Source organism: Amblyomma americanum, chromosome 8 (assembly GCF_052857255.1).
Source record: "Amblyomma americanum isolate KBUSLIRL-KWMA chromosome 8, ASM5285725v1, whole genome shotgun sequence".
In the NCBI taxonomy this organism is placed as follows: Eukaryota; Metazoa; Arthropoda; class Arachnida; order Ixodida; family Ixodidae; genus Amblyomma; species Amblyomma americanum.
The window spans coordinates 76183394-76210616 of record NC_135504.1 but is presented as its reverse complement, the minus strand read 5'-3'; the positions used below and the strand labels follow the sequence as shown (position 1 = coordinate 76210616).

Sequence of the window (27223 nt, the reverse complement as noted above, 5' to 3'; positions counted from 1 at the left end):
CAGTTTTTGAGATAGGTTCGCCAACGAGTGTTCCTAGTTTGACCACAATGTCTGTTGCGTCACCGTCCTTAGGAACCCCTTTTATTTCAAGGTTATTTATTCGGGAATATTGTTCCAGTTCATCTACTCGTCGAGCAAGCTTGCGGTTTTCCTCTTTCATTGCATGATTAGTGTCTCGTAACGCTTTGACTTTGACGCTTTGACTCGGCGTTCCTTTCTTTATACATGAATCTTCTACCCAACCAGAGGAGTTTTTGTCAGACTTTAGATTCCATTCTGATCATAACGGGCGACTGAAACCAGCTGGGGTCCGCTTGCCGACCACGAGACGCATCCACCTCGCTCTCCTCAACTTCTGCGTAGTCAGCGATATCGACCAAACAGACTAGGCGTCGACCCTTCATGGGCGTCACAATATTTTACAAATACTGCTTAGAGGAACAGGTATAGGCTCAAATTGGTGTCCATGAAAGGACACTAAAGGAAATATACAGACAAACAAGATTTGCTTTGTCTCTTGTTTATTTGAAAATATATGTAACGAAGAAAAAAGAGTGATTTGATCAATGTAAACAAATTTCAAGGCATGCAGTTTGCTTGTTCGTGAAAAATGTTTTTACCAATGTAGTTCTAATTCCGCTGTCTAAACAGGCAAATGTTGGTTGTGATGGCACTAGTAGAGCTTGGAACATGTTAGAAATTTTTTATTTATTGATCAATAACGTAAGCCTTTCACAGCAGCTAACAGGTGACGGCACACAATAATGCAAGGATCATTACAGAGGAATCTTTTGGTAACAAGCAATAATGCAGCAGCATCGACATTGACAATACAGTAAAAACACACGTCAGTACCCTAAGTATGGAAACACAAGTGATAGGTAGGCCACAATGAAATGAAAATAATATTCGGAATCATTGTGCTTATGATTAGAACCTGCCACAACACTGATATTTCTTTCAGGCAAAGACTGCACATAAAATTCCTACCCTGAGAAAAACGCCTCAGCAGACTGTGCATTAGCAATGTTGATTGACAAACTTTTGCACAATCCAACAAGAGAGTGAGACAGGCAGAAAGGCAGGGAGGTTAACTAGGCAGCGCCCGGTATGCTACCCTACACGTGGGAAGGGGAACGGAGGGAGAGAGAGAAAGGGGGGAGAACAAAGGGACATGATCACTTTTCCACAAAAACGGAAAAAGGAGTAGTTGTAACTGTTACATCGCGACAGAAATGGTAGAGCACATTTAGTGTGTTTCGCTCTACGAGAGTGGCGTATGGCAGGGTTTAAGTAGCCATTTTTATTGCTCACTTTGTAATGCAGTTGCAAAAAAACTTCAAACAAGGCCACTTTCGCCGAGTAGCCAGTGTAGGATATTTCACTTGGCTTTGGAGAGCAGTGACACTTTGACAATTGCAATATTTGGAGTACACAAATCTAAGTGTCATATTCTGTTCCTTTTCTTATGCCTCACCAAGACATACAAGTACTAAGGCAATGTAATACCCATCTATTATATTGCTGTAACTGTCGATCTTTCAACACGCTATCATGAACAGCTGATGTGCATTAAAACCGCAGTTCTTTATGCCTCACATGCTCTCAATCCTAAATCCTACTTGTGATTCGTTTATGTGGTTTAACGTCCTCAAGTAACTTACGTTATTCTTTGCTTTTCAGCGCTTGTGGGAGTTGTCATGGAAGCAAATGCGAGCGATAATTCTAAAGCAGCTATAATCATGCACTGGAGTGCCATTCATCAGCACGCACTGAAGAACTGCATAGAAATAGGAAAATAAACGTTATCAAAAGATACCGAAGCAGACGTCACAGCAATTAAAGCAAAGTTGCATACAACAGCCCTAAGTTATGCATCGAAGTAAAGGGTGTGTATTGGGCAAGACTACCGGGAAATGAATATACCTTTGTCCGTAAAGTTCCGAGACTGAGTCCATTAAAAAAATGCGTTTAACATTGAAATCCTTTGTGCAGCACCCCATCGAAATAGTCTCCCTTGCAGTCTATACACAGCTTCCAACAATTCCTGAGGTGTTGGAAACAGTTGGAAAACGCCTGTTTTGGCAGGGCTGTCAGCTCCTTTGTCGTGGCGTCTTGAATGGCCTCCACGCTCCCCATTCAGCAACCCTTTAGGACTCTCTTCGCAAGAGGAAACCTAAAAAAATCGCATGGGGAAAGGTCAGGCGAGTATGGCTGATGGGGAATTACAGTAATGCTATGCTTGGCGAAACATTTTGTCACGCTGAGAGCAATGCGCGGGCTTGTGTTATCATGGAGAATGCTCTTTTGTTCGGATGCCCATAAATCAGAGCGACGGCATCGCAGGGCATTTCGCATGTGTTGGAGCACGCGGATACAAAACTCCTGATTCACCGTCGGTCCTTGTGGGATGAATTCATGGTGTTCATACCTCTTGCATCGAAAAAAACTATCAGCATCGTCTTTGTTTGGTCTTCTGTCGCCGCACCTTTCTCGACGCCGGACAGCTTGTGGACCGACATTCGGCGCTCTGCCTCTTTGAGGACCGTATTGAAAACACCATGTTTCGTCGTCCGCAATGATGCTGTCGACGAATGCAGCATCCTTCTCTGCCTCGGAGAGCAAATCAGCGCTCGCTCATGCCCGCGTGTCCTTCTGGTCCTGTGTGAGGGAGTGCGGCACAAGCCTAGCATTCAGCTTTCGTTTCCTCAAGTTCTCACGCAAAATTTGGTGCGTGTTGTCTTACTAATGTGGAGAGCATCTGATAGCATGCGGACTGTAATGGCGCGGTATTTCTGTAAGATTTCCTTGATCCGAGCCACGTTGTTTTCAATCCATGAGGTTTAAGGTCTCCCCTGCCTTGTGTCGTCTTCCATCGACGTTCTCCCCAAAACGAACCTCTTGTCCGATTCGAAAACTCGCGCCCGAGATAATCTCTCGTTGCCGTAAGCGTCACGAAGGAGATCATACGTCTGTGTGTGGAGTTCATACGTCTTGCCAAGCTTCTCAGAGAAATTTCTGTTTACACGCTGTTCGAGGTGGACGTCCATCTCTCCAGCGTCACGAAGGAGTTCATACGTCTGTGTGTGGAGTTCATACGTCTTGCCAAGCTTCTCAGAGAAATTTCTGTTTACACGCTGTTCGAGGTGGACGTCCATCTCTCCACATTGTAGAATGCGCAGACGACTAGTGACAACGTATTTTTACATGTAGTGCCATCTAGCGGCTGCCACATCTAATAACATAAATAGTTCAGGTTAGCCCGAATAGATGGCGCTACAAATACGCACCTACTAGCACTAACATTTGGTTTGGGGAATCATTTCCAGCGAAGGGAATAAATCAGTCTTGAAGCTTTAAGGACAAAATTTGTAGAAGACCTAAAAGCTTGTCCTATACTTTAATGGGTAACATCTTAATTTTATACCTGTTAAAGTAATCCATCACCATTATCTTAGCTCGTCAGTGCTTTTTCAGGTAGAGTGGTATTTGTTAAACACTGCTATTGCAATCCTTTCTTCGAGAAACGCACAACAGCTTGTTCTCCGTTGTCCCTAATTCAAGACGCACTGGCGACTTTGCGAAAAACACCTCCCACGATGTCCTGCACGTCATGCTCGATAGCATTACACTAGGTTATGCCAGGTTCTCGTATACATAGCACAGAGTCCAAGTGCCTGTTCCGGCCAAAACATTGAAGTAAAATATTGGAAGCCATGACTAATCAACATTACAACTTCATACCTTTCCACCTGAACGCCCTCTGTGGCTTTGCATACTTCCTTTATCTCTTTTTAAAAATTACCACTCAAATTGGTTCTCTTCTAGAGGCAAATGAATGCACACATGTTTATCTGGAGCCTTTGGGCGGTTGCTAGAGCGCCCAAAAGCATGGACATCTCAACACTGACGTTTCTTTTGCCTATGCTACATAGGATCAACATACTGTAATTGGTTATTGCACGCCATTTCATTAGCCAACCCCTCAATTCTGACTGAAATATCATTTTATCATTTGGCAATGGTGTTTGCAAGATGTATATGTTACTCGAAAATTTCCATGAACTCTGGGATGTCAACGCACATTAATGACCTCAGGTAACCAGCTCCTTGCACAACCCTGTACTACGGCATTCTTTTGAGTAGACGTGCCGCCTGAGGATTTTGAACCCTAAATACATTGTGTTCCGAGGGCCTGCGCTTCTACAGATTTTTTAAAAATCTAAGTTGGACAGGAAGCTAGAGAACAAATTTCCTCTGCAACCTGGAAAGCTACTTAGGAGATACATAATCCCTCACCTGAGCCTTCAGACAGCCATTGCTGAATTATTGTGTACGGAATGACAAGGCTAGCTGATAATCTGGCTTAGAATGCGCATTCCTACACATTATAAGCCACACTTGCCAGGCTCGCGCAGTTTCGACAAAAGTTTTGCCCCCCTCCCCATTCCTTTATTTTAAGGCGAACTTCATTCTGCGCAAAAAACACGACTTATCGCTTTTGATGCTATATTGTGACACTTGGGAAATGCGCTGAGAGACCCGCAGTTGCCTTCAACGGCCTTCTTCGAGCTCTCCACAGTCCACTCCAAAAGGCCAGCTTGATTATCCCGAAGCAGCTGAGCGCAGTGCGCCTGCAGCAGCTTCAGAACAGGGTCCGAAGGAACCTTAAGTGGGTTTCGCCCTTGATTTGCATAATACTTGATGGTTTGGTTTGGCTTATGGGGGTTTAACGTCCCAAAGCGACTCAGGCTGTGAGGGACGCCGTAGTGAAGGGCTCCGGGAATTTCGACCTCCTGGGGTTCTTTAACGTGCACTGACATTAACGGCCAGGGCCACCAGTTCAGGGTCCTCCGAACTTTGCTTTACAACACTGGCAAGGCACTGCTGACACAGCTTATAGTTGTGTACCACAGCCCATAGAACATAACCATCAAATTATTATAGGCTGTCTTCCTCCTCTTTACACAACTCTAGCACGTCATCTAGACTCATGTCCAACATACTGTCAACAGACGGCTCAGTTTCCTTCTGTCTACTCATCAAAAAAGGTAGGAGGTCATGAGAGTCGTAAGTTGAGTACGTGTCAGGGCGACTACGGTCAGAATATTGTGCAAGAACAATTATAATGTGCCCTTGAACTCTATTGTCCGTGGAATCGGCGACTTTAGTCTCACAGTGCTGAAAAGCTTTTCGAGAGCATCCTGCCTCAGCCTACTCAACACAAAGAGCGTAAAGCTATGCTCCACAATGTAGTTTTGCCTCAACGGCAAAGCACACAACGTTGAGGGTACAACACCTGTTTGAGCAGGCTTCCACGACCTTTTCCGAGCTTGTCCATGATAGAAAAATATGAAAACATGACCAGAAATTCAAAAAGGAAGGTTTTAGCCTCATCAGCTGCCCGGGGGCAGATTTCATTTAGAGCAGTTTTCCTTGACCGTGAGCTCATGATGGTAAACCACCTGAAAACCTGCTCTACGAAAAAACCTGTTGTGAGGGCTTCCTTGAGCAGGCGGACATTTTGCCCTAGGTACCGCAGGCCCGCAGCAGTGGCGTGGTGCAAAAGGGCATGTGCTGATGCCACATTCATTTTTTCAAATGATTTGAGTTCAAGTCACGCAGTTTCAAATTAGGCATCAGCTTGATCTTGTGTTTGGCATCAATTTCGCACGCCTGTTCACATACGCCATGCAGACCTGCAGAAACCAGGAAAATCCCGATGGTCCACAAAACAAAATATGCTTGCATGGTTACACTGCTGCATTTCCTACTATGGAAATACTTCTGGGCTACAAGGTAAGTTGTTGGCCGAGTTGGTGTCGATATTCCATGACTACAGCGCAACGAATGGCACTTAAAAGAAGGACGCAGCCAGGAACACAACGATGTGTTGTGTCCCTGCCTGTGTCCTTCTTCTACGTCCCGTTCATTGCGCTGTAGTCATGGACTTCTGGGCTCCTTAGCTGAAGGTAAAGGTAGAGGTCCACGAGTCTGAGCAGGTGCATACAGTACGAATAGCCTGCTACAAAAGAAAAGTCAACATTTATAACACAGCAAATAATATATCTGCTTTTCGCGCTTAGCTTACAAAAATGTAAGAAAAATAGTAGTTCTTATGAAATTGCCTTTTTTAAAATCTCCTTTTTATTGCGTACTCACCCATTCAATTTTCCCAGGGAACACTCCAATGTGAAGCAATAGATGTCCAATGTATTTGAAGCAAATGAACTGTCATACAGAGCACCATCTGCAAAAACATTCAAGTTACTCTGTAATTTTCATTAGTCGCTAAAAGAACAACTTTTCTGCACGCGCTCGACTGACACTTCTTTGTGAACTGTGCTCCTAACACCTAGCCATCCGCAGCTCACAATATACCTGATAGCACATCCTTCTTATTATTCCCGCTTTCTACAACTACGATGCTTGATTTACAGTGTGTCAACGTAGGCATGCTACAATTCCAATTTGTGCTGCCTACTGAAGCACGGAAGTAATGTGAGTCCACCGCGCTTTTAGGAGCACCAGCTAATATATCTGAAGCTGAATGGAGAGCAAAAGTCAGAACATAAGATAACGAACAATGACTTGTGATCTAAAGTGTAGAGACTTGTGCTCGTCAAGGCGGATAGCTGGGCTATTGCTGTTCGAAAAAGCCTTTACAGCCGGCAACTTCACTCTTGCACAAATTATGAGCCTCGACGCCCATGTTTGGCGTGAATCTCTACACTTGAATATTATTAGTGCTTTATAATCATCTTAAGACGCCATTTATTGAGTGCAAAAAGCTGTTTATCAGCGGTAATACAGTGGCGAGATATGAGGACGAAATGCCAGTGATGTGTTGACATGGAATTAACGTGTGTTGCGAAATGAAGTAAAGGAAGTCTCAAGAAAAGCAGGAAACCACATTACGGCGAAAGCCTTTCTTTGCTGATCAGTGTCCACAAGACCCGTCTGCAGGAAACGTGTAGAAGTGTTCGCTCCACCTGGGAATCAACCATGTAAAAAAATTAAATAATGGTGTATAAAAAGTTGTTTACAAAAATAAAATAAAAAATGCGCAAAATAAGAAAGACAAAATAAAAGCAAATGTATAAAAGGGAAAGAACAAAAAAACTTGGTTTGGTTTATGGGGGTTTAACGTCCCAAAGCGACTCAGGCTATGGGGGACGCCGTAGTAAAAGGCTCAGGAAATTACGACCACCTGGAGTTCTTTAACGTTCACCGACATCGCACAATACACGGGCCTCTAGAATTTCGCCTTCATGGAAATTCAACTGCCACGGCCTGGATCGAACCCGCGTCTTTCGGGTCAGCCAAACTACTGGCTGCAAGAAAAACATACTGCTTCACTCATATCTCCTGGAAAGCGACGAACAAGTTCGAAGAAATCGACATGCGCCAGCTAATTGACATGCATACGCTGTGAGCCGCAAGCACTTGAGCTGCAGCTTACACAGCACAGTGATATTATAAAGCAGGCAGGGTTTTCACAGGCACCGCTTGAGCCCATGCGCTGCTTCATACCTACACGAATGATCAAAGCGCGAGCGCAGTGCCCGCCACAAGGTAGCTGCGATATCTCGTTAATCGTCCCTCTGCACACTTCTCCCGCGCTCGACGAGCCTGCTCAGCTCTCTGTACATCATTTGGTAGCGCGACAGTTACTCACCAAAGTCACTTAACGGAACAAGAACAAAAATATTACATTCCGAGTAAATAAAACGAACTGCTTACCTCGCATTTTCGAGTACCTTTCGGGGCGCGCTTATCGCGGCCCATTCCCAAAAGCCATTTCAGTCGCCGACGCACTTCACCCGCCGACCTTCCACACGGCGCCGTGTAAAACGTTTTGTCGTTTCCACTGCGGTTGCTGTAGTTTGGCGCACTGCCTCCAGTCACAGCTGACGACTGCGTCCATCACTGCCACTGCAGAATATCAAACAAGACGCCACAGGTGTGCACGGAGCATGTTTGAAATGTAGCCGATAGCGCGGGTTCACATGAAGCGTCGAGCTGCCGAGGGGTGCAGTCGCTGAAGACAGCTTTCCCTCCATGGTGTTCGGAGCGGCGAGGGAAAACAGACGCGCAACTCCGCTCCTGCGGGATCATGTACAGGAACGTCAGTTCTACTGCGCATCGCGGTTGTGAAGTCATGCAGGGCAGAGGAGCGGCGGCGGCGCTCCTGTTGCCCGGCGCTGCCGCAGTAGAGGACTGTGCCAGGTACGAAGAAATCGGCTTTACATGGCGCAGCGAAGTTATCCCTTCTAATCGCTTCAATAACAGGCGCCAGCGTGGTGCTCGAGCACCGCAACGTGGAACAAAACTGTTGTTTTTGCGACTGAAGGAAGAAAGAAAAGGAAAGTGCACGGGGGCCTGCCCACTGGCTCAAGCTGAGCCACAAACACTGCCACGTGCAGACGTTAGGAGAGTTAAGAGATATGAGAGGAAAGATTGTCAGAAAGGGGTCGCGCGTCGCAAACACCGCGTCATCTGAAGCGACGACGACGGTTTAGCAACAGATGCCCCCGGTGACAAGGAGCCCTTGTCGCATGTTTGAGAGCCCCTACATCACGACCCTCTAAGGTCAAGATGACGTGTTGGTCATCGCGAGATCGATGACCCGTTGATTGGACATCGTTATTTGGAAGCCGAGGGGGCGCTTATAGATTTTGTGAGGGATCACCTCTAGGGCGTTCTCGTCACATTTCCACAAGCGGAGATAGGGTGTCGAGTAGAGTACCCGGCTAATGCATTGGCCAGCCTCAGGGCGTCTTTGCATCGTAACCATCCCCATTTGTTAGATACCCGGATTACAACACCGCCTACCTGGTCTCCAATCTTGCGCAGCTTCTGCGGGGTTGTATCAATCTTGCGGTTGCGGTGGACAAAGAGCCTCAACACTCTTACTTCATCGTGTTCAGGGATAGGGCTGCTAGCAAGGGCGAGGTCAACTTTGGTGATACACTTCTGGTTGGGCCGAGGTGCATGAATTTCGATTTGGTCGGGGAGCATTCCGGGCCACTGGGGCGAGTGGATCCGTCAACAATAGTCGCCGCTTGTTTCAGGTTGGCCTCGATCTGTCCCAGCGACCCATGTGTTGCCCAGAGCGTGATGTCAGCGGCATACAGGGCATGCCTGATGCGTGGGGCATCATTAACCAGTAGGGGTGGTAAGCCATGGCGACATTAAAGAAGAAGGGTGAAAGTACTGCTCCCTGTGGGGTTCCTCTTGTGCCGAGGTAATACGGGCCATGCTTCTGGTCTTGGATACGTATATAGGCCTTCCGATCAGCGAGAAATTATCGGATGTACCTAAACATGTTGTGGCCACAATTCATGTGACAAATGTGTGAGGATGATGTCGCTGGTCACGTTGTCAACTCCACCTTGAGGCCTGAGGCGAGGACCACTTGATCGTCACTGGGGTGCTCGACTGGATCCAAGAGTTCCTTGTGTAGTTAGAGCAGGACATTCCTGCGCGGATCGGTCTGGGCAGAATCCGTATATGGTGTCTGAAAGGTGTGTTTGGATTCTAGACATCGATATCAAAACAAAAAGGAGAGCCTAGAATAATGCCTCTTGAAAACTTACTTTTTCAGCTGCTTTTTCCTCATACTCAACACACTTATCCGTGACATTTTTGTTTCAATTAAACTGTAGAGGAATTCTGAGAAATTGCACACACATTACAGACATGTTTAAATCAATTTTGCCGACATCTTCGTGTACATAGAAATATCTTGAAAAATTCGAAATTTCCGGACGAGATTGAGAACAGGAGAACAAGTAGCGTGGCAATCGTAATGAAAATTGTCATCCGTGCACGAGAAATAACATGAAAACAAACTTTTAGGCTTTAACAGTCAGTGTAGTTAAACACAGAACAACTGCTCTGTACATATGCCACCAAGCCTCACAATTACTATCCACAAATTGGAAAGCCTCTTCCAACAACTATAAGAACTATGTGTGGTAGTTCGGGATTTCAATCCGCGCTCACACTTTTGAAAGAGTGAGCGCACAGACTCCAGAAGCCAAATAATTGAAGACCTTATGCTTACAAATTTCATTTACCTAATGAATGCAAGAAAAAAGACGAATTGCTGCCCCCGCTCAGGAAAAAATGTGCTGCCTTGGTTTAACCACCCTATCACATAAGTTTTAATGAAATTATTTGGAATGTTATAATGATCCTCGAGCAAGTCACCACTGACCAAAAGTTTTAAAATTATATCCTGAATTTAAATCATTACAACATGACCATATAGCTGGAAACTCCAATATAGCTGACTGGTCACTGTTGCCACAAATGCCTCATTACATAGAGATTTCAATCATGGACTAGGCATAGCAGAAAGGAATGAAAAATTTACGACCTGTATAATTTCTTCTGTCAAAGATAGCGATTCCGCAATCATCAGGACAAATAAGGAAAAATCGCAAGGTTTGGTAGACACAGGATGCATACTAGTGAAGATGGAACAAAGAAAGCATGTGGAATATTTTGAAGGTGCCCCAGAACGGAGAATTTGTTATTATTTAAAAGGACAAAGTCCAAAGCGCGTCGTATTCGCATAAATGATGAAAGAACGTCTTGGAAGAAACATTCATACAAAAACCAGCTCACTACTGTCCAAGAATTGTAGGGCGAGGTCCGAAAATTCAGTGGCGACTATTCTCCCTACACTTTTCCACTTCTGTCCACCCTGTTAAACAAACAATATTAGAACAGGCAGACATAATAGGTGAAACCTTCGCTGCTGTTTCCAGTTCTTGCAACTGCACAGACACATTTCAAAAACACAAAGCCATAGCAGAAAAAACTTCTCACAGAAGCAGGCATGAATGAAGATTATATAGGAAAATTACAATACAGAAACTAAATAGAGTACTATCTGCAGGCAAACAGACAGCAACAGGCCGAGATAATACGCAGTACATCATACTTGCACAACTCTCTGAGGCCACCATTGAGGCACTTCTAAATTTCAATAAAATCTGGCTTTTGAGGGAAGATAATTGACACATGGAAGAAATCCATTGTAGTTCCTTTCTTGAGCCCTGGAATACCATCATCAAGTAATAGCAGTTATAGACCAATTGTACTTACCAGCTGCTTAGAAAAAAACAAAAAAAAATTGGCAGTGGCTTAGCTCGGTTATGCCAGGGTATACGTAGCGAGAGGTATGTTTCCCTGGCTGAGCTTGTTGTGGTCACTGTATGTTTAGAAATGAGAGACATTGGGTATACAGATCTATTATTCATTCTGCTTGACAGAGACGAAGACTACCCGATGGCCAGTGAAGTAGCAAGCACTGGTCTCAATTTGGTCGGTACAGTATTTCAGATTAAGAGCCTCCTTAGTATACAAGCTCTATTCTAGTTCCCCAGTGTGTAGTTTGGACGTGAGGGTCCAAAGCTAAATTAAAGTCAAACTTTTCTTTCATACACTGACAGAGAGAGTCCTGTTTCCTGTTGAAATCACCCAAAGTCACACACAACTGTGAAACCGTGACGTAGGCTTGTATACACTTGGCAACAACATTAATCGTCTGCTTGACAGATGTTATCGGTACCACGCAGACTCCTTGGATGATAATGCCGCTTTAGAGAAGCCGGACACAGCAGGCTTCACCATTATTCGACGCAATCGAATGGAGATATCTGACAGCGGTGATACCTTGCTTCACGTACACACAGACTCAAGCGTTCTTATTTAGTTTAAGCCAACTGCGAGGCTACAACCTCAGGATCGGAAGAGTTGATGTTCTTTTGTCTCTACCGCCGTTTAGCAGGGGCGGGACTCTCCTCCGCATGCATGTCAAAAGTTGTGATACAGACGCCCACTACATCTCCGCCTTTTATACGCAATCCTGCCCACGCGACGCGGGGTTCGGTTGATAGAGCGGCGCAGCTGTGGGGTCCCTGTGGTTACCATGGTATCGGCGCATGCGCACAACTGCTCATTCGCGTAACGTCACGCTCGGCTTTGACGGTGGAGCGCGCGCACGGACGCGGCTACGGCGAAGCGCACACCGCACTTTGCTCCTCTTCGGTTGCCATGGCAACGGCGCGTGCGCACAACTGACCTTTCCCGTGTACCGCGCAATGCTCGACTGATAGCCCAGTGTAGCTCCCGCTACAAAAATTTGAAAGTGTGGTGAACATCCAACTGACCTTTGTTCTTGAATCTCGCCAGCTTCTCGACATACATAAGCGCGGTTTCAAAAAAATATGCTCCACCACAGATCCGCCTTGAAAACACAATGCGGGAGGCGTTCATACAGCAGCACCATTATCTTGCGGTTCTTTTTGACAAGCAGAAGGCGTACGGCTCTACTTAAAGGTTCGGCATACTCCACGATTTAGCAGATCTATGCATCCGGGGCAGGATGCTGACCTGTGTGTACGGCTTTTTAGCAGACCGTTAATTTTTATTTCTTCATTTGCTACCTGCGTCACCTGTTCAGGCATTCCTGCAGGAGGTACAGATAGAAATAGAAATAACAGGGGCTCGATAAAGTATTTCACGTAGCATCTTGTATTGAAAGTCCTCGTTCAGCAATTGCCATGGATTTGAGCAAACTGGGGGAGCCAAATTTTATTTTGTTTTGTGATGAACTGGGTATTGAGATCGGGAAATGTCACAGAAAACCGCAGCTGATTGAGGATATTGAGGAATCAAGTGCTGAGCAGGACAAAATTTCGGATACCTGGGATGTCATCCAGGAAGGGAATCAGGAAGACTAAGGAAGAGGCCGACAGGGTTGATAACGAACGCCTTTAGCTCAAGGAAGCCGAATGAAAGCAACTTGCACTGAAGCGTCTGGATTTGCAAATCGTAGAAGCGGAGCGCATCGAGTATAGTTCGACTTAAAATCAGGAGATTCTGGTGGACAGAAAAAATCAAAATCAGCCTTACTAAGTAAACGTGGACATCGGGGCGCTTCTTGTAAACTTTGAGAGGGTTTGCGAGGAGGAAAGAGTTCCACGCGAATCCTGGCCTCAGAAAAATTTTCATGTGGTGGCATGCAAATCGGCCAAAATTATTGCAAGTTTTTCGACAGAAGACGCTGATAATTACGGAAAAATCAAAGCAGCTCTTCTCCAGAAGTACCAAATGTCGGCGGATGCATTCCGCCGCCTCTTTAGAGATGCCAGGCGAAAACAAAGTGGGACATTTCATGAGTTCTCGTACAAGTTAACAGCCAATCTCATTGAGTGGCTAAAAGGAGAGCAGGCTTATCAGAGCCGCGACAAGGTCGTTGATGCAGTCTGCCTCGAAGAGCTTTATGGCTGCCTGTGAGAGGAAATTCGCAGGACAGGCCCGAGAAAACGACCGTAGAGCGCTCGGCAGAACTTGCTTTCGAGTTCGCGATCCGCCGGGAATCAGAGAGAGCACGCGTTCGGCACACGGATAAATGTGAACAAGATAGTCGGGCGCGCTTTCCTGCAAATGAGAGAACGACGAGCTCCGCGAGAAACGCGTCGTCAAATAGCCCTTTTGCACTGAAAAACAACGCTGCCAGCAGCACGATGGAAGATGCTAGGAAAGAAAAAGCAGCTGAAGCAAGCCTCTTTTTTTTCCAATGCAATGCCCGTGGACTCCAGTCCAGAATTTCAGACATGCGGCAATATGTTTGCGTAAACAAGTTCCCCTTCCTTATCATTTGTGAGCCGAATATACCAAAGATATTGCGATTGTCAAGCTATGGGGCGTTTGCACTTCCCACGCACCGAGGGAACAGTAAAGTCACTGTCGACATTCGGCGTGAACTTACGCTTGTGCTTCATCCAGTTCCCCCCCCCCCCCCCCCACCAATAACGACAACCCGTACGTTTGCCTAACAGTGAAGAGGCGTAATCTCATGTTTACGCTTGGGGGTGCGTATCTGTCGCCATCAAGTCGACTTGACGTCGCACGATTGAGTGACTTGATGGCGGTTACACCCGTCCTTGGGGTCGTCATGGGTGACTTTAACGCTCATAACACCACGTGGGGAGGCGTTACAATGAACATTAGGGAAAAAAGATGGTGTCCTTCGCCTCTGACCATGGCATTCAGTGTCTAAATGACGGCTCCCCAAACTATATTCGAAGGACAACTTACAGCACCTGCCTTGACTTGGCTTTCGTTTCCTGATGCCTTATCAGCAACGTGCGGTTTGTCGGATATTGAAACCCGTGAAAGTGACCACATCCGTACATATCTGATCATTACTGGCCTTTCCACATGCACCTCTGCCACACGCATGCGAAGCATCGATTGGTCAGTGTTTCAAGCACTTATGGAAGATACCTGCAGAGAAGGTTCCTCCGCTGGTTTCGAAGGGAAATTAAGGAAGCCACGGAAAACGCGACACGGTTATTCACCCCAATTACAATGTACTCGGAAACGATATGGAATTATAGCGCCTGCGATCACTCCGACGGAGGGCAGAGCGTAGATATCGACGCAGAAAGTCGAGCCTTGACCTGAGAGTTGCGAGGCGCATGCAGAAGAAAATTCAACGCAGAATTCAAGCCCTCCAGGCACAACGTTGGAGGTCATTGGAGACGGCCGTCATCGCCGGGACCTGACGGTGTGCCATACTCTGCACTTGCAAACCATGGACAAGAAGCTAGGCGTGTCCTTTTGGAATATTACAACAAATCATAATATAAGGGCACAGTTCCAGACGGGTGTAAGTCCAGTCGTCTAGTTCCGCTCCTGAAACAACGAAAATTTCCACTTGACCTGACATCATACCGTCTAATTGCACTGGCTAGCTGCGTTGGCAAAGTACTGGAAAGGATTCAATTAACAACGTGGTCAACCTGGTGTCATCCGTTAGCGCCAAAAACCATTTCAAGCGCTTGACCACGGCATTGTTCCTGGACATAAAGGGCGCATACGACAGTTTAACTCATCAGGCTTTTTTGCACGCTATGGAAGCTGCCGAGCTTGATGGCGACGTGTTCTGCTGAATGCGCAGTTATTTATCCAACAGATGTCTCTATGTGCAAGAGTGAAGATGGCCACACATCTTTTCATTTCACTTCCCGTGGAGTCCCGCAATGTGGAGTGCTTAGCCCAACACTCTTCAACCTTACACTTGTCGAGCTTGTCAACATACTACCACAGTTGGCGAAAATCAGACCTCTACTTCTTCTTTTATAGGATAATTTTGAAAACTTGGAAATACTGGACAGCCTTCCTGACGTCGCCTGAAGGCACTACCCACTTCCCCCAAGATATAGCGTTCCCACTGTATGTGACTTTGCATTAACACGCCCAAAAAAGAGCCCTCTACATGTACACATTCCACAGGAGTACCAGGCACTAGAAAACAAAATATTTGAACTACACAGAAGGTAATGCTGGCAGGTCAAAAACAACAAAATATGTCGTCATCTCGGTTGTAGAAGAAAACTGGCAAAAAATAGTCATTGTCGTCATCACCATTAGCCTGACTACACGCTCTGCAGGGCAAAGGCCGCTCCCATGTCTCTCCAATTAACCCTGTCCTTTGCCAGCTGCGCCCATTCTATGCCTGCAAACGTGCTAATCTCCTCCGCCCACCTAAGCTTCTGCCGCCACATTCTACAATTTCTTTCTCCTGGAATCCACAGCGCTACCCTTAAGGACCAGCGATTATCTTGCCTTCGCAGTTCATGCCCTACCCAAGCCAATTTCTTCCTGTTGATTTCGTCTAGGATCTCATTAACACGCGTCTGTTCCCCCACCCACTCTGGCCTCTTCCGGTCTCTTAACGTTACACCTATAATTTTCCTTCCATGGCTCGCTGTGTTGTTCTTAACTTAAGCTGAACCCTTTTCTTTAGCCTCCACGTTTCTGCCCTGTAGGTGTTACCGGTGAGATACAGATGTTGTACACTTTCCTCATCAGGGATATTGGTAACATGCTATTCATTATCTGAGAGAACCTGCTATATGCGCTCCACTCCATTCTTATCCTTCTAGTTATTTCCCTCTCATGATCCGGATCTGCTCTCACTACCTGCCCTAAGTAGAAAAATTCATTTACCACTTTCAGCACCTCATTTCCAATTGTGAACTGCTGTTCTCTTGCTATAGTAGAACATTAATTTGGTTTTCTGCATCTTAATTTTTAGACCCACCATACTGCTCTGTCTGCCTAACTCATTGATCATGATTTGCAGTTCATCTCCTGAGTGACTCAGCAAGGCAATATCATCAGCGAATCGCAGATTATTTAGGTAATCTCCATTCACCCTTATCGCCAAGAGTTCCCAATGCAGGCCTCGGAATACCTCCTGTAAACTGGCGGTGAATTGGATTGGCGAGATCGTGTCTCCTTGCCTGACGCCCTTCCTTATTGGAATTTTATTTCTGACTTTATGGAGGACTATGGTATATATATATATATATATATATATATATATATATATATATATATATATATATATATATATATATATATAACTGTACAGCTTCCATTGCCATAAAGTCAGAAATAAAATTCCAATAAGGAAGGGCGTCAGGCAAGGAGACACGATCTCACCAATCCAATTCACCGCCAGTTTACAGGAGGTATTCCGAGGCCTGAATTGGGAACTCTTGGCGATAAGGGTGAATGGAGAATACCTAAATAATCTGCGATTCGCTGATGATATTGCCTTGCTGAGTCACTCAGGAGATGAACTGCAAATCATGATCAATGAGTTAGACAAAGAGCAGTATAATATATTTTTTGACATAAGGCTCATCTACACCCTGATTCCGCAAAGCCTGAATGACTGCTGAGGTTTCCACTGAGTCGTATGCTTTCTCATATTTAATACAGGCTTTATATAGCGGTTGGTTGAATTCTGCGCATTTCTCTTTCATCTGATATATAGCGCGAGTATGATACATTGTGGAATATTCTTTACAAATACCTGCCTGATCATTTGGTCGATTAATGTCTAAGGTTGCCCGGACTCTATTAGCGATTACCTTAGTAAGTACCGTGTAGGAAACGGACAGTAAGCTGAGCGGTCTGTAATTTTTCAAGTCTTTGGCGTCTCCTCTCTTATGAATTAAGATTATAATTGCGTTCTTCCAAGCTTCTGGTACGGACGAGGTTAGAAGGCAATGCGTTGCAAAAAATAGTTAAGCTTCCCAACTGTGCATCCATTTTTGCTGCTGAATGTCATTCAGTCTCTGCAACTGTAGGCAAACTAATTAATAACAGCATTAAAAACAGCATGATCTACACTGATTCTCTTAGCGTGCTCACGTTATTACATTCCAGAAATGCAGGCTAATCCTTAATAGGAAACATATTACACAACATAGAAAAAGTCAGGGCACCGCTACATATGAGTGCCAAGCCGTTTTGGACATGATGGCCGCTAGATGGGATAGATGGACTATATGGACATAAGAGCCAACTTATGCGCTTCCCAAGCTCGCAGCCGTGAAATCAGGAAAGTCAACATACCTGATAGAGACTGTATTAATAAGCGCTAATTTGAAAGCTAAATGCCAGGATACCTAGGACAATGAAGTAATAAAAAACTGCATTTGGTGATGCCCATACTGGGTGAATGGAAAACATGTAGTCACAATGAACGTTTCACGGAAGTAATTTTATGCCATTTCTGTATGGCACATACACACCTTACAGACAACTTTCTAGTAACAAAAGAAGTTAAATCTGTTTGTGAAAAATGCTGATATCAAATTACACTAATTCACGTCTTATTCTTATGCACATAACTTGAATCACTGACCAAAACATTTTGATCTATGCTACATGGAAAAACTCTATTCCTCCCAGAACTATTTTAGCCGAAGACACACTAATTGGTATCATAAGTGTTATTAGCTTTTTAAGGAAAGCAGCTGTCCTTGAAAACCTCTGAATTCTAAACCAGTTCCTTACTACATATGGCGATACACATCAGCCACCTTCTCGTTCCTGAGAAGAAGGCTGAGGTTTTTATTTGATTTGTTGGGAGCCTCGATATCCTTGCCGAGGCAAGGATGGCTGCTGAGGTTACCTGACCTTTAAAGCTTTCACTAACTGCCCTTTTAAAGCTCTTTTTTGCCATTAATAAGAATTATGAACTAACGTTTTAGGCCATCGACACCACTGATTATTTTTTTTTTACAGATTTGTAAAATTGAGCAGGCGACAATTTTCTTACACCTTGAGCTTGGCGCATGATAACGTTAGATGCTTATGCGCCACTAAAGCCAACACTCTATGTCCTGAGGATCCCTTTCAGCTTCCTTCTAGAAAGCGCTATGCGGGGACGTCAATCCGTATAAACGATGACGGTAACCATAATGTAAACAAGTGCAGGCCAAAAGTGTGAATGTCGTACACTCGTGTGGCGAGGGATGAACGATGCCGCCCGGAGGAGGTCGCGCATCACATCGAAGGTCATGATGATTGTGCGCCCCGAGCAGTAGGTGAAAAAGACGTCATCCGGGAATGATTCGTAAGTTTCAAAGAACACGCTCCTCGGGTCCCGGATCACGTCCATCTGGTTCCAGACGTGGCAGTGCAGCGACCGTGGCTGCAGTGGCACAGCTTTCTCGAGGTATTCCTGCAGCTGGAAAAAGCATTTGAACATTCACGCACTCTGCCAGAGAGGTAAAGTTTGTAGGCGTTTTTAGAGTATTCCTACGTTACGATGCTATGACCCGCACTCACGAAGTCAAAGGAACATAGCGGCAGCAGACATTTTCTTGCGCGACGTTGTGGTTATAATGCAATAATATATTACCGACAATGAGGCATCCACTTCGGCGCAGAGATCAGAACCAGCGGCGGATGCATGGCCAAACGGGATCTAAAACACCTTCCGAGGAGAGAACATCAACTTTCGCAATCACTGCAGTGTCTTTTCATGAACACCTGAGCCAAATAATACAGTTCTACAGGCAGCAGAGAACCCAAAATCACGCGCGACAGTTGGCGAGCCCTTCCTGGCGACCTTTTCATGCTCGCACCCTTCACTGTCGCTCGCATCTACGTATACATCTCGAGAGATGGCTATTGGTTAGATTCTTTCAGACGTTAGGCAGCTGCCAAGGCCGCGGCCAATAAGCCGCGTAGCTCCGGTGGGTCAGGAAGCTCTCTCCCAGAGGTGGGGCCGGCGGACAAGCGCCGACCTTCAAGTGTGCAAAAAGTGACGAGAGGAAAAAGAAAGGCGCGAAGACGCTGAAATTCAAATTTTGACAAAAGATAACTCTGTTTCTACAAAGCGGATTAAAAATTCTTCCTGGCAATATTCGTGAAACGGCGTGCTTTAACATTCCAGCCATACTGCAACGTTAATAGAGCCTCTTTCGGAGCCTCTTTAAAGCGGATGGTTAGAAAAGGCAGCCAAGCTGTCACGTCGAGAACCGAGGAGCCGAAACAAAAAAGTGCTCTTTTGGCCACACCAGCACGCCACTCGCACGTGGCATTCGTCAGGCCACGTTTTTCTTCAGGTAGGCAAAAATTGTTTTTTGGGGTGGCAGTTCCGACAGTAAAAAGGTAACTATCTCAAGTGCCATATAAATAATTGTTGTGTTCAATTAGCCTTTCATTTAAACAATGGCCTGTTTGTCCGATGCAAGTTTTGCACCAAGATAAAAGAGTGGAATAGACCACGCCCTGCTAACATGCCACGAAAGGATCTCTATGCCGCGTTGTGCAACCCATTTTCTTCTTGTTTTCGTTAACCTCGCCGCAAAGTTTTGATAGCCGGAGAGGGGCTGAGAAACCTGCGTCCACTCCTGCTTTGCTTCCAACTTTCGTAAGTTTATGCGATATCCGGCGCATGCAAGGTAGAACCCAAGCAGCACAGGTAACCTGCCCAATATTCGCAACGTATTGGCAAAGACGGGCCCGACAAAGGATCGACCAGAGTGAAACCATTAATTTCCAATATTAGGCCGATTAGCTGTGCTGCTTGGGGTTCAGCGACATTTTTGCTTCCCATGCACGCTTCATCTGGGGCAGCTACTTTTTCAGCGACAGACGAGAGAAGGGCTTGCGAGTATTCTCACTGCGTCAGCCTAGACACTTGGCTCGAAAAGCTGTCCTCTAGCCTATGCTGACCTGACAGAGTCAAGGTGTTAATAAAACTTGATTTAACGATGTTACGTTTCATTAGTTCTGAATGGGATGGTAATAGGAAGAATGGGCTCTTTTCCTCTTGGTTCGAAGGCCCAGCAAGTGTAATGTGGCGTGAAAAAAACCATGAACTCCAGAAAGCGTATCACAACTTGTTTTGTAATTTGCGTGAAGCACTTCTTTTTTTTTTTTCCTTCGTATCACTTTATTCTCAGAAACAGTACACAAACTGTTGGTTGGACCCATAGCCTTTACGGCTAGTGAGGGGTCCAAATACAACACAAGCACAATACTACCGCAGACCGTGTAAAATAAAAAACTTCAAGATTAACACACACAATTGATTCCTACATTTCCATGGAAATTAAATAGTGTTTTAAAGATGCTGAAAAGTTATTTTTTTCTTTAACTTCATTCGGGATTTCATTCCACACATGGGCTCCACGGTATTCTAGGAGTCTCCGGCCGTACATATTGTAACAAGGTGGTAAATTAAATAGATTGTTAGTTGCAGCTCTTGTTTGTTTCATTGGTAATCTAAATAAACTAAGGGGCAGGGGGTTAGATTTTATTACATTGTTTACTATTTCAGCTATCTTCAGTTTATATGCCATTGATAGGGGTAAGATACGAAGCTGCTGAAAGAGTGGCCTGCTGGGGTGTGTATTATTTGAATAAGTTATCATACGAATAGCTCGTTTTTGAAGGCGAGAAACAGGATCTAGGTATGTTTTATATGTACCACCCCACGCTTCCAGGCAATAAGATATTTGACTGTGCACAAAGGCGAAATACAGAACGCGTAGAATTGGAAGATCAAAGCAGTCCCTGGCCTTTAGTAAAACATGACAACCATAGGCTAATTTGGAGCAAACATTATTAATTTGTTCTTTCCAGTGCATATCAGACGCGAACAGGACACCAAGATACTTGTATTGAGGCACCCTCAGCAGAGTCGTGTTGTCGATAGTTACAGATATACGTTCGTAGTTCATGTTCTTCCTGCGCGAGTGAAACACGGTGTACTTTATTTTCTCAGTATTAAGGGTTAACCTATTACTTTTAAACCACTGCGAAACTTCACCAACTCTTCATTAATTATACATTTAAGTGCCACTAAATTTTCCCCTGTAAAAAGCAGTGCAGTGTCATCAGCATATATTACAGCTTTCGAATATTTCAGCGTTGATGGAAGGTCATTAATATACAGGGAAAAGAATAGCGGCCCAAGCACGGAGCCCTGAGGCACACCTAGATTAATGCTTTGCGGTAGTGAGTCTAAATTGTTCACGACAACATATTGTTTCCGTCCTGTAAAATAGCTTTTAATTAGATCACGAATTTTCCCTCTTAAACCGTAGGTTTCCAATTTCTGTTGTAGTATTGTGTGATCAACCGTATCGAAAGCTTTTGATATGTCTAAATATATTACTATGGCCAGCTTGTTATTATGCAGTGCAGAATTTATAAGTTGTGAAAGAACAAGAACTGCGGATGACGTTGACCTTTGGGGCCTGAAGCCATGCTGATTATGACATATAATGTTATATTTATTTAGAAAATTTTGTATACGTTTACAAAGAACCTTTCAAAAACTGTATTAATTGCATTTAATACCGATATTGGTCTGTAGTTTCGCGGATCAGATCACTCACCACCTTTATAAATAGGTACAACCCTTGCAACCTTCAGCTCGTCAGGATATATTCCGTTTGCCAATGAATGGTTAAATATGTGTAGTAGATGGATCGCTAGTATATCAATGTTGTTTTTGATCAGTCTAACGGGTATTGCATCAGGTCCTGCCGCCTTGCCGGCTGAAAGGCTGCCGACTGCAGTGATTACTTCTTCTATGTCTATGTCAGGCAAAGCAAAACTGTTTTTATTCGAGAAAAAAGATGTGCTAGTGTTTTCCTAAATGCACTCAAAACTTGTGGTACTTCCGTTAGAAAGAAACTAACTTCAATTCGATTCACCTTTATTTTCAACATCTTATAATGCTGACGGCTTCCCAGGCAAAAAGCTGTAGCTTGAAGGGGCCTGGGCGCCGGCGGCGCGCAACAGTGACAGCAGTGCAAGAAAAATCTGTAAGATATCTATTATTCGAGAAAAAAGCGTTCACACTGTATCCTAATTTTACAAAAATAAGATGTGAAGGAAAGTATAAAAAGATATGAATGGTGTTAAACAAAGAGAACCGTTTACATGCACACAATACAGGAAAACTGATAATCGAACAATCTTGCTGCTTACTTCTATAGTCGGGTACAACTTTAGAAAACAGGACATGCCCCGCCCAGATGACCGAAATGCAGCAACCAATTGCCACCGCGACTAAAGAAATAGTCCCGCTCAAAAAATTGTGACTGCTTCTAAAACGCGTATTTCTCGGTATAAATCAGATTTGTGTATCTTGTTGAGTGGTTTAGTAAAGCTATCAAGATGTAAATGCTACCGCATATGCTGGATCGCGAGAGAAAAATAACTCCGTGCCTTCTACAACGCTGTGAGTCGTCTGCTACGGAACAAGATCGATGGCATGGAGCGACACTCGAACGACGCCCTGTTAGACGCTCGGCTATCTTACCATACTGCTGCCAACGGTTGAGGAACTTGTAGGTTGGTTTCATCCGCGCACGCTTTACCCATTTATCGTGATAATTGTTTTGCTCCATCACTTCGCCACGTCCGACGAGAAACGCAGGGGCACAGTACACCAACACACCAGCAGCTCACAGTGGGTACCATACTTTGGCAAACTCCCCTCGCCGCCACTTCACTTAAGAGGAAAACAAAACACGATAGAACCAACACGCGCGATGTTTGTTTGCAGCGGTGTGTTGCCGCGGTATCCTGTTTCCAGACGAAGCGCAGCGCAGCTTCAGCGATGTTCGCTGTTATCTTTTTTCGTCGGCTAACGGCTCAGAACAAACGCACGCGGCACTAATTGTGCATCGTAAGCTCGCAATAATATTTCCGGCATGACAGACGCCCACAAATACTTGGAATTCACTCTGACGGAAGGAGACGTACGCAGCTGACGCGACTCGGTCCAGTTCGAAACGAGGGCGGCCATGTCATGGCGCGTTCACACTTGAGCATTCGGCGGCGAGAGCAAGCGAAATCCGCTGCCGCCGAAAAGCTGCATCGTTCACACTTCCTGGCCACCGCGTCTCCGCTCATCGCCAATGTGTCGTCTGCTCACGGCGTTCACAGATATGGCAAGACGTTAATCGATGCTGTCTACGTACCATAACCGTATGCTCACTTACGTACGCTAAATGCACCTATTTTGCCGGACGTTACGCCATTTCTAACATTCTCGCTTTTAAAACTGTAATTTTGGCCTAGTGGCGCCATATGGTGGTTATGACGGGAACCACTGTTGTCAACAAACCGACGCCCCTCTTAAGCCTAAAAGGGGAAGAATCGTCACCCGAAATAAGAAGTAAAGCAAATTTATCACTCAAACGTTTTCTTATGGGCGAGATGAGACAAAGCGAAAGACCGCTGGTTCTTTTATGGCCAGTGAACGCGCTGAAAAAGGCAGTAACAGCGACGTATTCAGTCCGAAGCGAGGCCTCCTGCATCGAAGGGCGCCGCCATGTTTGTGGCCGCGGGTACTCGCCTTCCTATTGGCTGACGAGATTCGGCGTATTTTTTTTCCGGCGGCAGAAATCGGTCCTGGACCGATCGGCCTTTCCGCTGGGTATTTCAGCGGAATCTCTGTCGCGGCAGCGGATTCCGCTCGCTCTCGCCGCCGAATGTCCAAGTGTGAACAAGCCATTAGGCGTGTTCTTCGTCGGCGGGGTCACCGGCCGTCCGGCTCGTGACGTCAACTGAAGTGCGCGCCTATCGGCGGAGGGTCGTTTGCATCCGCCTTTGAGGGGTAAATGCCGCTGCTATAGTGTTCTAGAAGGGGGTAGTGGGTTCAGGGAGAGCCCGCGGTTGCGCCATCTCCCTGTGATAGCGCGAGATGGCGCCACCGGAGCACCGGCTGTAAAGGACCCGCGACATACCCGCGATACGCGCTGCAGTCGCAGCGCCGAGAAAGCTGTGTGCATCTGGTGTAACGCCGAAAATCGGACGTCTGCAGCTCCAATCCATTTTTCTTAAAACCTAACTCTCAAGGTAAAGAGCCCGGAAAAGGTGGAAAGGCGGACATGCCATAAGTTTGTGCGAAGATAAAGCCGACCCGACGAGTGCAGACACAGAGCCGCCGTACGACGATCCGGTTGCATTTCTGAACGCAGACCTCAAAAACAGGGCAGAAGTAAAATTGTGGTTGAGCAAATCGCTTAATTTTCCATCAAAATTTTCGATGCATGTCCAGACGCGATCACATTCACTGTTAAAGTTAGCTAAACAATTGCGGCACGCGTACTTACGCATCCTGAACAGAGAGATCCCGAATCGACGAGGCTTTGTTTCATCAAGTTCAGCTTTTATTTTACAAAGTACACGTTCACTGAAATCTAGAGAGATAATTCCTGCTACGGAGATGTCATTAGTAGGCGGTCACGGCGGTTCCTTCAATGCGTGAAATTTCGTAATAAACATGTAAAAAGAAAGTACGGGAACTAATGGTAGCAAACAAGTTTATTGGTACAATAAACGGGCAGCCACCTCTTTTTCAAGGCACTGCTTACGGCTGCTACGAGAGAGGCACTATAGACAACGCTTATCTTCGTGAACAATTTGTTTTTCCGCCGTTCCTGTTGCAATTGGTTCCGCCCTTTTACATAAAAGTGCAGCCTTGTCAGTACATAGAACTTCGTCAAACCTGTTGTGAGCGCATCTGCCTGCTGGCTGCAACCTAAGGCATAACGAAAATTTGCCTTCACAAGCAGCATTAAATCTACTATGCTGTCACTGCAGAGTTATTGCGACTGAAGAAAACAGGGAATACGTTTTATAACTTCTTCACTGCCCGGAAAAGTTCTTGCTAAGGATACAACAACTCTCCCTTGTCACATATCACTGTGAACTAAGAATTTCTGCCTTCCTTATTGGATCTTTCCAACAGAAAGGCTTGGCAGTTCTTGCAGTCATAACGTTTAAGAAACTTTCGGGCAGCATACCCTGCCATATAATGCATAAGCCGGTCGTCGCTCTTCTACTCTACATACTCTCTGTGCTCAGCAGAAATACTCTGAAGCATGCGCTCGGATGAAGCTTGGTTGCCTTTCGCGATGAGCTGATCCATTGCAGCAACCCTGTCTTTAGCAGGAGCATCGCACGCACACTGGAGATAACTTATTTTTCCACTACCTCTGTTAAGGTCAGCATTTCCTGAGCGCACTGTCTTGGCAAGATTGTAAAACGACAAGCTGTTGACGACAATTAGAAACTGTGTGGGGGTTGGGTGGTCGTTGGACCCGCAGGATTGCCTGATTATGCCAAATAAATTTTCCAGTGGATCCTGGCTCAATCTGGATGTCATGATGTACTGGCAGATTAGGCGTCTTTCCTCATCTTTCGGCACGGTAAAAAACGACGGCTGCTTTCCTCTAGTCCACTTGTAGCCGGTTTGACACCCGGGAGCAATGCAGTGTCGTTGCTGTTGACGATTCAGCATTCCTATGTTTCACGAATGAAGAAGGCAGCCGGCGAAGCAAACTAAAATGATGCGCTGAAAAAACGGATAACAGCCAAAGCCGCAAACCATGCGTGAACAAACATGCGAGAGGCAGCACATGGGCACCACCAACAGCCAGCCCACGCGACTACAGCGCCGCCGCTAACATCCGGGTCCCGTCCGCACTCGCGGCCTCGCCGCAATGCATGGGGTGCGCCGGCTGCTGAACCCACTACCCCCTTCTAGAACACTATACCGCTGCCTTGTAAAGTTGTACCCGACTATAGGGTTCTGCCTTTTCGATCGCCTACTGGCCCCGATCACCTGGCCGCCTGCCGGCTGCATGCCGGCTGAACGAGCAGCGAGCAACGCACGGCGCAACAACTGAGCCACGAGCGTGGGCGGGTTAGCGATAACATTGTCGCTTGATGCCCAATGGAAGCGGTGTCAATTGATCCATGTAACAAAACTGATTGAGGAGATTAGCCAAAAGATTGCTGCAGTCTTGGGCCGACTGGAAGAGCTGGAAAGGTAGACAGACAGTGCACGGCAACAGGGATAGGAGCATCAATGGAAGCCCTGTCGCATAGATATTGTCACGGAGTGGTGACTGCAGTCCGGAGAGCAGAAAAGCTGTAATAAATGGTGTCTAAACAAAATTATTTATTTGGGCTGACTTGCACCCAAAGTGGACTGAATCATTCGGCGGCGGCGTAGCAACAAGCGTGCTCGGCGGTCGTCGAACAGAATGCCCGCCGCTGTCGGCCGGGCTCAATTTAAAGCTGATAGCGAACTTTCGAGGTAAAGAATGAAAAGTTACTAGCACATTCTGAAACAATGTAGAATCAGCTCTGCCTGGATGCGATCAATCGAGATAAATCTGGTCGCGTCTTGCATCGCAAACAAAGCGATAGATCAGCGTGACGGCAGCTTTTAAGAACGAACAAGCAAACACTGCCAAGACTCGGGCCATACTCCCCTTTCAAAAAAGCATCGACCCGATGCATTAAAGCAATTAAGGCGACTAGCAACAAATAAAACGGATTGTGCGAAAATAAACACAGAGAATGTGGAAACACAGAGTCATTTAGGGCACATAATAGGGCTTCAGACGGACGACATGGACAACTGGTCTTACCGGGCGTCGCCGGGATGCAGTCATTGCGTCAGGGATGACTTAATAATCCAGTTCATCTAAGGGACGAAGAATCTTGTACGGGCCGAAATAGCGGCGCGAAAGCTTTTCACTCAATCCACGGCGGCATATGGGCGTCCAAACCCAGACTTGGCCTCCTGCCTGTATTCCGCGTTGCGTCTTCGTCGGTTGTAGCGTCTGGCGTCGGTCCGCTGCTGGTTTTTGATCCTTAACCGGGCAAGTCTTCCGGAACACGGCATCCAGCATAATTTTCACTGGTAGCCCATGAAGAAGGCTCGAAGGCGTCATGTGAGTGGTGTCTTGTGCCGTATTGTAGGCGAACATGACGTAGAGAAGTAGTTCGTCCCAATACTTGCGGTCCACGTCGACGTACATACAGAGCATGTCTGCGATGGTCTTATTTA

General features: G+C 45.8%; 1 protein-coding gene across 1 annotated transcript in view; it reads right to left on the bottom strand.

Moving 5' to 3' along the window:
* LOC144100451 (acetylgalactosaminyl-O-glycosyl-glycoprotein beta-1,3-N-acetylglucosaminyltransferase-like) overlaps positions 1 to 27223 on the bottom strand; it is a 119432-nt gene that overhangs the window by 50088 nt on the left and 42121 nt on the right. Inside the window, exon 2 of the mRNA XM_077633405.1 lies at positions 18344 to 18574. Coding sequence (XP_077489531.1) covers positions 18344 to 18574 — 231 coding nt within the window. The remainder of the gene's footprint in view (positions 1 to 18343; positions 18575 to 27223) is intronic.